The 13,782-nt window shown below is 38.7% G+C and overlaps 2 protein-coding genes across 8 annotated transcripts in view; one reads left to right on the top strand and one right to left on the bottom strand.

Moving 5' to 3' along the window:
* The window catches only part of LOC146406365 (uncharacterized), a 100,899-nt gene extending 100,009 nt beyond the window's left edge, over positions 1 to 890 (bottom strand). Inside the window, exons 1-2 of the mRNA XM_085013850.1 lie at positions 838 to 890; positions 635 to 796 (exon numbers count right to left, since the gene is read on the bottom strand). Of these exons, the coding sequence (XP_084869976.1) occupies positions 635 to 796; positions 838 to 890 (215 nt within the window). The remainder of the gene's footprint in view (positions 1 to 634; positions 797 to 837) is intronic.
* Positions 873 to 13,782, top strand: part of AP4E1 (adaptor related protein complex 4 subunit epsilon 1) — a 65,553-nt gene continuing 52,643 nt past the window's right edge. For 5 of the 7 annotated variants that reach the window (XM_013993000.3, XM_013992999.3, XM_001924871.8 and 2 more), the window contains exons 1-5: positions 873 to 1,075; positions 3,193 to 3,264; positions 5,438 to 5,561; positions 9,693 to 9,766; positions 12,956 to 13,077. In XM_013993000.3, the coding sequence (XP_013848454.1) occupies positions 926 to 1,075; positions 3,193 to 3,264; positions 5,438 to 5,561; positions 9,693 to 9,766; positions 12,956 to 13,077 (542 nt within the window). In that variant the 5' untranslated portion in view covers positions 873 to 925. Of the gene's footprint in view, positions 1,076 to 3,192; positions 3,265 to 5,437; positions 5,562 to 9,692; positions 9,767 to 12,955; positions 13,078 to 13,782 lie in introns of those variants that run through there. The other 2 variants (XM_084970305.1, XM_084970300.1) reach the window with 2 other exon arrangements.

Genomic DNA, 13,782 nt, shown 5'->3' with positions numbered 1-13,782 from the left:
ATTCTCAAAACCACTGTCTTAGATTCCGTTCAAATAGAAGCCGGAATAACAGCAGTAAGATATCCTCTGTTTAGTGAGCTAAATCTTTATGTAGTGGCAACTGTTTCAGTTCTAAAATGGGAAAGAACTGAGCATTGCGAGGGGATACGACCAGGAGACCCATCCTTGTCTGTGAGGTCGGGAGAGTTTCCTTCAAGCTGCGACCTACCGAGCAGGAGCAGTCCGGGGGCGAAGGGTGGACACCCGACCACTTCCCTTTTTCCGCTGCCTCCCCAAATCCCACGAGAAGATGCACGGATGGGACGGGACAGTGGTCAAGAGTGCCCCTGCACGGCGAGCGCTGAACCCGACAGGATGAATCCCCAAGACAGTCGAGCTGTCATTCAACACCACCAGGGTCCCCAGCACCGCCAGGGCCAGGGGCTGCGCGTGACGCCGGGTCCCCGTGTCCACTCAGCCCCTGGAAGTGTGGTAGAGGGAGGTGGGCGGACTGCCTGGTGGTCTCTCAGTGAGGGACCGAAAGAGGGCCAGGAAGGTCCATCTCCCGGTGAGCTCTCGGGCAGCGCGGAAACTGCTAAAAGAAAAGCGAGACTTTGGCAGACTAAGTAGAAGAGGGACCGCCCGAAGCTGCTACCTCAGGAGGCCCCATGAGACACGGGACGCTGAGGTTGCCAACGAAACCCGGAGAGTCCCGTATTTCTCCACAGAAGGACAACATCTGCGCAGGCGCGACGGGCGGCCTCTCCGTCGTGGACTCCAGCGCCCCCCGGCGGCGTCTCTCGAGAACGACACTGTGCTTGTCCGTTCGGGACGCGAATAAAGCTTTTTTCTTCAAACAAACAGGAAGTGCCTACGGAGGCCGGGCGGGCGGCAGGGCCGGGGCTGGGCATGAGGCCGGGCGGCAACTGGAGAGCGGGCGGCGGCGATGAGCGACATTGTGGAGAAGACGCTGACGGCGCTGCCGGGACTCTTCTTGCAGAACCAGTCGGTTGGTGGGACCGCGGCCGCCAAGGCGTCATTCTCCTCCCGGCTGGGCAACCTGGTTCGCGGCATCACCGCGCTCACCTCTAAGCACGTAGGTGCCCTCGGGGCCGGGAGGTCAGGAGCGACCGGAGGAGGCCCCCGCGCTGGAAGGCCCGAGTCTGGTGGCGAATCTCCAGGAACGGCCTCAGACGGGGCTCAAGGAGCGTCTGTCTGTCATTTTCCTGCCCGGACTGACAGCTGGGAGGCTGGGTTTCCAGGGTTGGCCCTGACACTTTTTATCTGGAGCAAATCTGTAATCTTTGAGTCTCTAAATGTTTCTTGAGCGTTGAAGTGGAAAAGTAGAAATACCTATTTCATAGATTGTTTCGAGGATTAGATGAGACATCAAGCGTGTGAAAAATACCAGGTGCCATGGAAGTGTCAGCATTTTTCTTCTATAAAGTTTCTTTCCTACTCAGGTTCTTTTTCTCTTACAGGTCTTTCAAACTGCTACGTGTCATACGCTAAAACAGACCCTTCTGTGAGAACCTGCTGTTTAATATATTCGGGGAACTTGTAGTTCTTAGGTTAGACCAACAAGTCGGGCAAATAAAAAGCATAATTCTCCTCAAGTGTAGTATTTGCTGAGTAAGTCTCTGCTTAGATGGAAAAGGAGCGGTTGTAATGGAAGTAACTAAGTTCCCACAGACTTTTGATAGTTGCACCGGTTGTGTAAGATACTGATTCAGAGCTTCAAGGATTTTGTATCTTAAAAGATCATGTGATATGCCAGTTTCTTCAAAAGATATTTATGGAAGAGGCTATGTGTTAGAACCTGAGAAAATAGTGTAAAAAATGTTTCCTTTTCCCAAAGAATTGGTCATTCATCTCCACATAGACAAGTATAAGCAATATACAATGAAATATAAGTGTCAGGAGAGAAGAAAAGACAAAGAGGGAAAGAAGGTTTTCCTTCAAAGTGCTCTAAGGCTTTAAAATATCCTTTTTAAACTGAAGTTAGATGATACTGTACTAGAGAGGGTCTGCTTCACTGTCAAAAAACATTATTTGTGAACTTAAAATTGTCTTTGGGGTCTTTTTTTTTTTTGGCTGCACCCATAGCATGTGGAAGTTCCCAGGCCAAGGATCGAACCTGTGCCACGGCAGTGACAACACTATATCCTTAACCACTAGGCCACTAGGGAACTCTCAATATTGTCTTGACATTTTGTTCTTTGCTAATTTTTATGAGATAGCGAATGAGATAAGTTATTTTTGTTTTTCTTTCTTTCTTTATTTTGATTTTTAGGGCTGCACCTGCAGCATATGGAAATGCCCAGGCTAGGGGTTGAATCAGAGCTGTGGCTGCTGGCCACGGCCACAGCCATAGCAAACTGCTATGCCTCTGTCTGTGACCTACACCACAGCTCATGGCAACGCTGGATTCCCCATCCACTGAGCAAGGCCAGGGATCTAACCCACATCCTCATGGATACTAGTCAGATTTGTTTCTGCTGCGCCACTATGGGAACTACTATTTTTGGTTTTAAATTGCAGCTTAAAACTGTACATAAAGTATCTAAGTGTGGCAGTACTTCACTGGTAATCTTGGTTAGTCACCTAATGGGCATCTGCCAATCCGACGTGTAAGTTAAAGATAGATTTATATTGGCCACACTTGTGGCCAATAGTTAATGCAGACAGGAGAGGTGACCATATAGATATATTTACTGTGTGTGTGAGAGATGGGAAGTGAGGGAAAGTATGTGAAGAATAAGAAGAAAAAGGGAAGAAAAATACAGGTTAATGGAAAAAGATCAGTTTCTGTTTCTGTCATCTTACCCTTTTTCTCTTTTCCCTGAAGAAGGAGGTGTGAGAACCTTTTTCCTGGGCCACTACATGAAGAATTTCTTTTCTACTTTCTCTCCGTTGTTAATTTTTTTTGGAAACCTTTTTTTGTTGTTGTTAAATCATCCTTAGGGGAAAAGTAACTGAGTGAAGAAAAGAAGAATGGTGGGTTAGCCTGGAAATATTTTTTCTTTTCAGGAATGATTCTGAAGGTTGGAGAAATGCCTTTAGGCAAATCTTAAGCACATAATTTTTATAACTCTCCTTAAAAATAATTTTTCTTTTTTATGGGAAAATATCATGTTTTATTTTCCCATGAAAAATGCTGTTACAGTTTAAAAAGACAGTTATTCATGCATTTAAATATTTTACCTTTTTCAGGAGGAAGAGAAGTTAATCCAGCAGGAACTGAATAACCTGAAAGCAATGGTTTCTGCTCCTACTACAACTCTGGTGAGTTTGCATAGTCAGTGCCAGCACATTTTGAATTTGAAATTTGGTCAACTATGGACTCAGTAGTGGCATTATTTGATCAGTTGCTGAAATCTAACTTATCACAGTCAAAATCAGTTATGATGGTAACAAGTCATACATTAGCCTTTTGTTACTGACTGGCTGTACCAGAGCAAGACTTGCTTTACTGATGTCAATTCAGTGCCAACATGATGATAGTTACATAAATGTAGCAATACTCCTGGGACTCCAGTGCTAATTTTACTGTTTTTTTTTGTTTTGTTTTTTTATGGCCACACCCATGACATATGGAAGTTCCTGGGCCAGGGATTGAATTTGAGCTGCAGCTTTGACCTGTGCCAGAGCTGTGGCAATGCCGAATCCTTTAACCTACTGTGCCTAGCTGGGGATCTGACCTATGTCTCTGCAGCGACCTGAGCTACTACAGTTGGATTCTAAATCCATTGTGCCACAGTGGGGAACTCCAGTATTTAGTAGGGTTTTTTTTTTTTTTTTTTTTTTTTGGCCTTGCCTGTGGCATGTGGGAGTTCCCAGGCCAGATATTGAACCTGTGCCTCTGAAGCAGCCTCAGCCATAGCAGTAACGGTACCGAATCCTTAACCTGCTGTGCCACAAAGGAACTCTCTTTAGTGATTTAATTAGTGTGGTAATGAATTAAATTTTATTGCTACAAATGCAAGTCACCTGAATTAAATCTTATTCCCTTAAGATTTTCCTATGGGTTTTAAACTTTTTTTTTTTTGTCACCTGTGGCATAAGGAAGTTCCCAGGCTAGGGGTCCAATCAGAGCTACAGCTGCTGGCCTATACCACGGCTACAGCAATGCCAGATCCAAGCCATGTCTGTGACCTACACCATAGCTCATGGCAACGTAGGATCCTTAAACCACTGAGCGAGGCCGGGGATCGAACCCACGTCCTCATGGATACTAGTCGGGTTCATTACTGCTGAGTCAGGATGGGAACTCCAGTTTTAAACTTTATATTTACGCACACACACATACACACAGACACACAGACACACACGATGTCTGTCTATAATATATATGAGATATTAAATATTATTCTTAAAAATTTTACTGTTTCTTAAGTGTTTTGTGATTTAGTAACTCTGTGTCATATTAACCCCAATTAAAAAATAGTCTGAGCTTTGCTTATTTTGAAACACATTTTTTTGTTTTGATTAAAATTTGCTATAAATACTGAGAATGCAGCTACTCTCATACTAATAACATGAATTTATAGAATATCCTAAAACAAGTTATTAGCTTGTGTTGTAAGTATTGAAAGACCCAGTTAAGTTAAATACTGGAATGACTATACCATTAATAAAATCATAGTAATTGTGAGAGTTGTTGAAAAAGTAATGCCTATTATAAAGCAATCGCATGTCTCATACAGCATAATAATTCTGAAGAAACTCCAGGTGCAATTTGGCCTTTTAATTTTTTTTCTTTTTAGGGCTGTAGCCACAATATATGGAAATTCCCAAGATAGGGGTCAAATCAGAGTTACAGCTGCTGGCCGACGCCACAGCCATGTAGCCATGCGGGATTGGAGCTGCATCTGTGACCTACATCATAGCAATGCCAGATTCCTGACCCACTGAGTGAGCCCAGGGGTCAAACCTTCATCTTCATGGATACTAGTCAAATTTGTTTCCACTGCACCACAAATGGAACTCCCAATTTGCTCTGTAAATGAGAAAAGTATTTTTGCTATAGAAATTATTACCAACTTGTGGGTGTTTTATGGATGTTTTCATTTGACAAAATGCATTCAAGTGATGTCCTGCATTCTAGAAGCCACGTTAGAAAACCACAAGTGAAATTTTGTCTGAGGATCATGTGTCTCACATTATAACCAAATTTTATAGGAGGGGCACCTAAAATTAGTAATAGCTTCAGTTGATTTATTTTATGTTGTTGCCACTAACAAAAATAATGCAATGATTTTGTTAAAATGAATACTGTTGATAGTTAAATTTGAGAGCAACTTTTATTTATAAAGTCTGACTTTGGGTGATTAATTTGTGGTATATGTTATCTTTTCTGTGGCAGGATTAAAGAATTCCTCTGTTAAATCATTACAACATAATATAAAAATCGAAGCATTTAATTATTGATGCAATTACTGTATATTTTGTTTTTCAGAAAATGATGAAGGAATGTATGGTGAGACTTATATATTGTGAAATGCTTGGATATGATGCTTCCTTTGGCTATATACATGCAATCAAGTTGGCACAGCAAGGAAATCTTTTAGAAAAAAGAGTAGGTATGTATGTGTTTAAGACTGTTGCACTTAATGTTGTCCTTAAAGTTCTGGTTGTTATATAAAATTAATGATGGCAGATACATAGTACGTTTTCAAAACAATGCCTTTTGATTTCCAAAGCTTACACTTAAAAACTCATAGCCTTGGAGTTCTCATCATGGTGCAGTGGTTAACGAATCTGACTAGGAATCATGAGGTTGTGGGTTCTATCCCTGGCCCTGCTCAGTGGGTTAAGGATCCAGCGTTGCCGTGAGCTGTGGTGTAGGTCGCAGACGCAGCTTGGATCCTGAGTTGCTGTGGCTCTGGCATAGTCCAGTGGCTATAGCTCCAATTAGACCCCTAGCCTGGGAACCTCCATATGCCGTGGGAGCGGCCCTAGAAAAGGCAAAAAGACAAAAAAAAAAAAAAAAGAAATAAAGAAACAACCCTCATAGCCTAAAAATGAAATCAGTCTTCCTGATTCATAGCATTTTGGAGTTATAGAGATGATTTAGAGTTGCCTATAATTGGAGTTCCCACTGTGGCACATCTGGATGGGCAATGTCTTGGGAGCACTGGGACACAGGTTTGATCCCCGGCCTGGCACAGTGGGTTAAGGATCTGGCAGCTGTGGCTTGGATGTGATCCCTGGCCTGGAAACTCCATATACTTCAGGGCAGCTTAAAAAAAAAAGTTGCCTGTTCTTGTAATGGTGTTTAGATTACTTTATGTATTTGTCAAAACTCATTGCACTATGCACTTAAAAAGGTGAATTTTCTTGTATGTAAATTATACCTCTGCAAAGCTGATTTTAAAAAGTCCAACTGCTTAGATTAATGATCAGAAATGGGTTTTTATAGAATAAACTGAAGTTGACAATTTTGGATATCCTGCTCTTAGTTTTCACAGATGTCAACTATGAGGGTTTAAGGTATCTTTTTTAAAAAAAATTTTGTCTCTATAATTAACTTTCAAGGCTATTAGGAAAAATCCTTTCAAGGACTTAAATCTTGTATTTATATGGGTTCAGCTTTCTATCAGATATTTAAGAAAGACACACCTTAGAATAATATAGAAGTAGAACATGTTCTTTATTCAGAGAGATTGATAGCATCATGTTGTCAGGGACCAGTCTCAAGTTATTTTGACCTCTGCTGTCAGTTGATGGGGAGGGGGTGGGAGATGTCTTGGTAAAGATTCCGAGACTGTATGCACACAATATTCCACCTGTTAAACCTCACTCCCCCCAAAATACTTGTCTATCTTCATTGTATTATTCCCTCCAAGTAGAGTGTCCTCTGGCATCCTGTCTCTCTTTCTGTATTCCAAAGCAAACTTTAACTCTTCTGTGCTCACTCAGGGGGTTCCTACCATTTGTTGTCTTATGGTGTTTATCTTTTCATGTCTTTTCCAAACTAATTCTAAGATTCCTAATAGCAGGGACTATCGACTGTTTAGTAGATAGTCACTACTTTGTACATATATTGCTATATTCTTTGTGCATATATTGCTATATTCTCAGTGTAAATTTTCCATTTTATGTTTTTAAAATATGTAAAAATTACATATGTTACATAGTTCAAAAGTTAAGACCTAATAAAAAGGTATAATCAGAGAAATCTCACTTTCATCTCTACCCCCTCTACCAGGTTTGTCCCTTACCCCAAGGGTAACTATTTTCATTTGTTCTGAATTAATCTTTCCATTGTTTCTTTTTGAAAAAACAAGCAAATGCATGTGTACACACCTATATACTGTCTCTTACTCAGAAGATGATGTGCTCTAGAGATTGGTCTACACCTTGTTTTGACAGTCTTCATATTTTTACTCAGTAGCATGGTTTTCATTGGGCGGATGGATATACCATAGTATTTTCAACCAAGTCCCTCTTGGTGAACATATGAGCTGTTTTTATTTTTGCTCTCATAAATAATGTTGCAGTGAATGACATAGTTACAGCAGCTAAGGAGACCTCAGAGTAGTTTTTATTGAGATTTATGATTTCCTTAGGAAAATATTTTGTTGCCCTTAGAGAGACATGTCTGTGAGTATCAGACCTTTTTTTTTCCGCTGAACCCATAGCATGTGAAAGTTCCTGTGCCAGGGATTAAACCCATGCTACTCCAGAGACACAAGTTGCTGCAGTGATTACGCTGTGTCTTTAACCCACTGCACCATAAGGGAACCCCTCAGACATTGTTTATGTGTGCTTATGACTGGAATATTTTTGTTTTGTTTTGCTTTTAAGATAACATTTAAACCTTTTATATCTTTACTCTGGTACCATTGCCTGATCCATTCTCTTGAGGTCTCTAAGGCTAGCTTTGGTGCTTTCTCTGATGGATAATGCCTTCTTATTTTTCACCTGAATATTGTTGAGCAAATAAATCTCAGTACCCATTAAGTCAGGCATTATGTTAGGTGCTTAATCTTGTGAGATGGTATTTCTTTTTACTGTGGAGAAAACTGGAGCTCAGAAAGGTCAAATCACTTGTCAAAGGTTGTGGAGCTACTGAATGGTGGAGCCATAATATGAACCCAAGTTTCTATAAGTCAAAACCTGTGTTCTTATCCTATACCTTACTCTTAGTCATATCACATGCACTTTATAACTATAATCATAGCTGTTATTCTTTGTTTTCATGAAACCTTTTTCATTTTTTGAGTCATGGAATATCTTTATCCCTGGTTGTGACAACAGTTTCCCTCTTTTCCCTGATTGTCAAAACAGGATATTTGTAGCAGATAGAAGTCAGATTTCATAAGGTTTCAAGGTAGTCTTTGGAGTAGTTTGTTGATCTTTTTCTATCTTGGTATTAGTTACATGGATATGGGTGATATCTTAGCTGAACAGTTGGAATCTGTATTTAGCAATCTGATAAGACCTAATCTCTGTTTTAATGCTCTCTAGGGTTTTCCTCTTTCTTAGTCCTGGTTTGTTCTTTTTTCTGTCTAATAAAATTGTGAGAGTGATAGCTCTGCTCCTTGACCTTCAGTGACGATAGTGCAGTGGGTCATGCTGCTATTCCTAGGTTATGAGAATAGGAAATTTCTAATAGTTTTCCCATCTTCCCCTGTAGACACTGACAGTATGGATGCTGGGTAGTAATAAAGATAGTTAACATTAGAATTCCTAATAAAAGGTCTGGAAGAATTGAGAAGAATGAAAAACAATGGGAATGGGAGTCAGGGAATAAAGTCTCAAGATAGATTTTTGTGGGGAGACTGAATAGTGTAGGGGTTCAAAACATGAACTCCTACTGTCTGGGTTGTAGTCCTGGCTCCCACCATATAGTAGCTGTAGACCTTGGGCAGTTAACCTTTTGGGGCCTCATTATTATATTGGGGATAATAATAATATCTACTTCAGGGAGGTGTTGTGAGGGTTAAACAAGGTAAAGTTTATAATGTATTTGACCCATAGTAACTGTCTTACAAATGTTATCACTGTGAAAGGGAATGGGAAAATGACATGGAGCATTTAGATTCCATGTGCATGGTATTTGCCATAGTTATTAATGTATTTCCTCAATTTTAAGATGTACTTTTTAATGTTTTGATATTACTAAAGTAAAAGTGCTTAAGTCAGTGAGTACATTTAATGGTAGATAGTGTTTCTTTCCTCAAAAACTTCTCTTCATTCAGTAGTGCATCTTCAAATTGAGAAAATAAGATATTGTTTGTGGCTGGATATATGAATTATGTCATATGGGTTGGTATTAGGTAGCTCATTCAATATACAAATAGCTAGTAACTCACTATTTATTAACTATAGTAGCTATTAGTTTTTAAATAATTATATTTGGCTACAAGACAGAATGTGTTTTGATTGTGTAGAGATTTGCACAGTAGATAAAAGGCATATATTTCCAATGCCATTTTTAGGACTTTAAGTCAGTACACATAGCCTCTTTTCCATTTCAGTTATTTCCTGTGATATACATAATTATAAAAGATTTTAGGATGAAGAACACCTGAAATCTTCTTTACTGAAGTTTTTGAACCTTGTATTTTATTATTTGTTTTTATGTTTACCTGTAACTGGTATCTTTGACATTTAAATTTTGGAGTGTATTATTGTTTTGTTTAACTTATTAGGAAATGTTCATTTTTGGCAGGCAATAATGAGACTTTTTCTCTTAAATTTTATAGGTTATTTGGCTGTTTCTTTATTTCTACACGAAAATCATGAACTGTTGCTTCTCCTTGTGAATACAGTTGTAAAGGTACTGTAATATATGCTTTTTAATATGAAATCTTAAATTATTTCTTCAGGCATCTGATATTTCTAATCAGTCGTATTGAATTAGATATTTTTAGAAGGTAGGCTTACAGAATGGGCTTAGAAAAAATTTTTAGATCAGTTTCTTTATCCTTAAAATGAGAGTAATAATAGAATTTAACCTAGTTGTGAGGGTTAAATGAAACACTGTAGAGAGTAGTAGTTGCTACTGCTGCTGTTATTACTGTTTCATTTTAAAAAGTAAGAGTTATGGAGTACCCATCATGGCTCAGTGGAAAACAAATCTGACTGCCATCCATGAGGAATAAGGTTCGATCCCTGGCCTCACTCAGTGGGTTAAGGATCCTATGTTGCCACCGTGAGCTGTGGTGCAGGTTGCAGACATGGTTTGGATTCTGCATTGCTGTGGCTGCGGTGTAAGCCAGCAGCTACAGCTCTGATTTGGATCCCCAGCCTGGGAACTTCCATATGCCATGGGTACGGCCCTAAAAAGACAATTAAAAACAAAACGAAACAAAACAAGTTAGGAATTCCCTTGCGGCATACAGTTAAGGATCTGGTGTTGTCACTGAAGCAGCTCGGGTTGCTGCTGTGGCATAAGTTTGATCCCTGGCCCAGGACCTTCCACTTGTCATGGGCATGACAGAAAAAAAAAAAAGGAAATGAACAAAAATAGACTCAAAATGGTCTAGTATCTATGTGTAAGACTTGAAATCATAAAACTCATAGAAGAGAACATAGGTGGAACATGCTTAGACATAAATGGTTAGCAGTATTTTCTTGAATTAGTCTCCTAAGACAGAAGAAATTAAAGATATACTAATGGGACCTAATTAAACTTAAAGGCTTTTGCATAGCAAAGGAAACCACTGATAAAAGGAAAAGACAGCCTACGAAATGGGAGAAAATATTTGCAATTGACAAAGGCTAATATCCAAAAATACAGATAGTTCATACAACTCAACATCAAAAAGATGAACAACCCAATCAAAAAGTGGGGAGAAGGCATTTCTGTCATGGCTCAGTGGCAATGAACCCCACTAGTATCCATGAGGATACGGGTTAGATCCCTGGCCTTGCTCAGTGGGTTAAGGATTTGCTGTTTCCAGTGAGCTGTGGTGTAGGTCCTAGAGGAGGCTTGGATCCCATGTTGCTGTGGCGTAGGCCAGCAGCTATAGCTCCAATTTGACCCCTAGCCTGGGAACCTCCACATGCCAAGTGCAGCCCTAAAAAGACCAAAAAAAAAGTGGGGAGAAGACTGGAGTAGGCATTTTTCCAGAGAAGACATGTAGATGGCTAACTGGCACATGAAGAGATGTGCAGCATTGCTAATTACTAGAGAAATGCAGATCAAAACCACAATGAGGTATCACTTTACACCTGTAAGTATGGCCATCATCAAAAAGTCTATAAGTAACAAATGTTGGTGAGAATGTGGAGAAAAGGGAACCCTTATACTATTGGTGGGAATGTAAATTGGTCAGCTACCATGGAAAACAGTATGAAGTTTCCTTAAAAATAGAAATATGTATGATGCAGCATTTCCACTCGTGGATATATATATCTGGAAATGAGACAGTAATTCAAAAAGATATATAATTCCAGTGTTCGTAGCAGCATTCTTTACAGTAGCCAAGAAATGGAAGGAACCCAGGTGCCCATCAACAGACAATTGGATGAAGAAGACGTGGTATATACAGTGGAATATTTCTCATCATAAAAAAGAATGAAGTACTGCCATTTGTAACAATATGGAAGGACCTAGAGGATGTTATTCTTAGTGAAATAGATCAGAGGAAGACAAATACTGTATGATATTACTTATATGTAGAATCTAAAAAACAATACAAATGAATGTTTATGCAAAACAGAAAACAAACTTGTAGTTACCAGAGGGATAGACATGAAGGAAGGGACAAAATAGTATGGGATTAAGAGATAACAAACTATTGTGTATAAAATAGATAAGCAACAAGGGTAGCACAGGGATACCCGTTATCTTGTAATAACTTATAATGGAGTTTAATCTGCAAAGATACTAAATCACTGTGCTGTACTACTACAGTATAGCTATACTTTAGAAAAAGAAATACAAATAAAAGTTCAGAGTTGGAATTATAATTCAGTCTCCAGACTCTTAGTTAGATGCCCTTTCCATGCTATGTCTTTTTCTCTAGGATCTATTCTAAAGGGATATGATATAAACTGAGTAATTGAAGTATTTTAAATTCTAAGTCATTTTAAAGGAGAATAGAGTATAATTGTCTAACCAAAATGTACAGATAATAAAAACACAATTTAATCCACACTCACATTTTTTCCTTTTAAGCAAAATTGGTAATGAAGCATAATTGAATCGTTGAGCTTTTTCATGTTTATCATGTGTCTGTCTTTTGTTAGGTGAGTGTGTGTGTGTGTGTGTGTGTAGTACTTTCTGAATTTTAACTTATATACTCTTAAGGTATTAGTAGCTTAAACTTTTACAAACTTTCAAAAACATATTTTCAGGTTCTGTTAGTATGGCTTATAAACTTTGTGCTTATGAAAGTATGTATAATGCATGTGTTTTATTGTATATATTCAAGAATTGCTTCCTTTTAAATTCTACTTATATTAATGATTAACAAGAAGAATTCATAAAATTGTTTGTTACTAGTTTAGAAAAGTTTTAAAGGCTATAATAAAGGAAACTACTTTGGCAGTGTCAGAACAGAAATACAATTTCCTTTAGATCGGTTGCTTTTGGGCTATCTTTATCTATTGACTATTAAGGCAAATGAAACAGGGATAGTCATAAAATACGAGATAAGCCTAAGTGTACAATTAATCAAGTTAGTAGAGGAGTTCCTGTTGTGGCTCATTGGGTTAAGAACTGATATAGTATCCATGAGGATTTTGTTTGATCCCTGATCTCACTCAGTGGGTTAAGGATCCGGTGTTGCCGCAAGCTGTGGCTCAGATCTGGTGTTGCCATGACTGGTGTATGCCTGCAGCTGCAGCTCCTCTTCAGCCTCTGGCCCAGGAACTTTCATATGCTGCAGGTACAGCTGTAAAAAGGAAAAAAAAATGTGGTAGAAAACTGTTATATAGTGTGTAGGACCATTGCAATATTGAACTATCTGTAGTTTCAGAATTTGCAATTGATGTTTTCTTTGCTTAATAATTATGTTAGGACTTGCAGAGCACTAACCTGGTGGAAGTATGTATGGCACTTACTATCGTCAGCCAGATTTTCCCTCGAGAAATGATTCCAGCTGTTCTTCCACTAATAGAAGATAAACTTCAACATTCTAAGTAAGTAAATTCCTTTTGGATAGATGTCTACACTATATATGTCAAAAGATAAATTTATACTCAGAAAACTTATTATAACTTTAACTTAATGCAGCCAGGGTATCCTTTGTATTGCAGAAAGGTGTAATGCAGAAATCCCTGATAGCATCGTTCTTTATTTTTATGTGGGTTTAGAAAAATGTTTGTCAGCTTTCTAAAGTTAAACTTAGAGATAGGCTTAATATCAAGAATCCTTGGCTCTCTTCCCACTTCTACCACTAAACAGCAGTGGTCCTGTTTTTCCCTTGGCTATATGGGGTTGGTTGAAGCTCCTTAGTTCTCACAGAGTTGTGAGGATAAAGTGAAATAATGAAACACGTTTGGAAATGGTTCAAATGCTATGGATACAGAACTTCAGTGTACTGGGGATAATTTTTTTTATTAAAACTGCAGCTTTCAAATTCTATTTTATAGCAGAAGATATCCAAGTAAACTTTAACTTGTGGTATTCTGCTAATCTTTTAAGATTCTTTTTTTTTTTTTTTTATTTTTTATTTTCCCACTGTACAGTTTTAAGATTCTTGAACTTGCTCCTTAACTTGATAACTTTTTCACCACACTTGGAATTATTTTGTTTTTGACCAAGCTCCTTAACTTCATAACCTTTAAAAGCTAGGAAAAAGTTTAAAGTCACTTGCCATTTTTCTTTGTGATTGCAGTATTTTA

This window comes from Sus scrofa, chromosome 1, assembly GCF_054392235.1.
Source record: "Sus scrofa isolate SSC_HxYL_T2T_F1_AM1 chromosome 1, Sscrofa_HxYL_maternal_Yorkshire_Landrace_v2.0, whole genome shotgun sequence".
In the NCBI taxonomy this organism is placed as follows: domain Eukaryota; kingdom Metazoa; phylum Chordata; class Mammalia; order Artiodactyla; family Suidae; genus Sus; species Sus scrofa.
The sequence above is the reverse complement of the archived record's forward strand: the minus strand, read 5'-3'. Positions and strand labels throughout refer to the sequence as shown.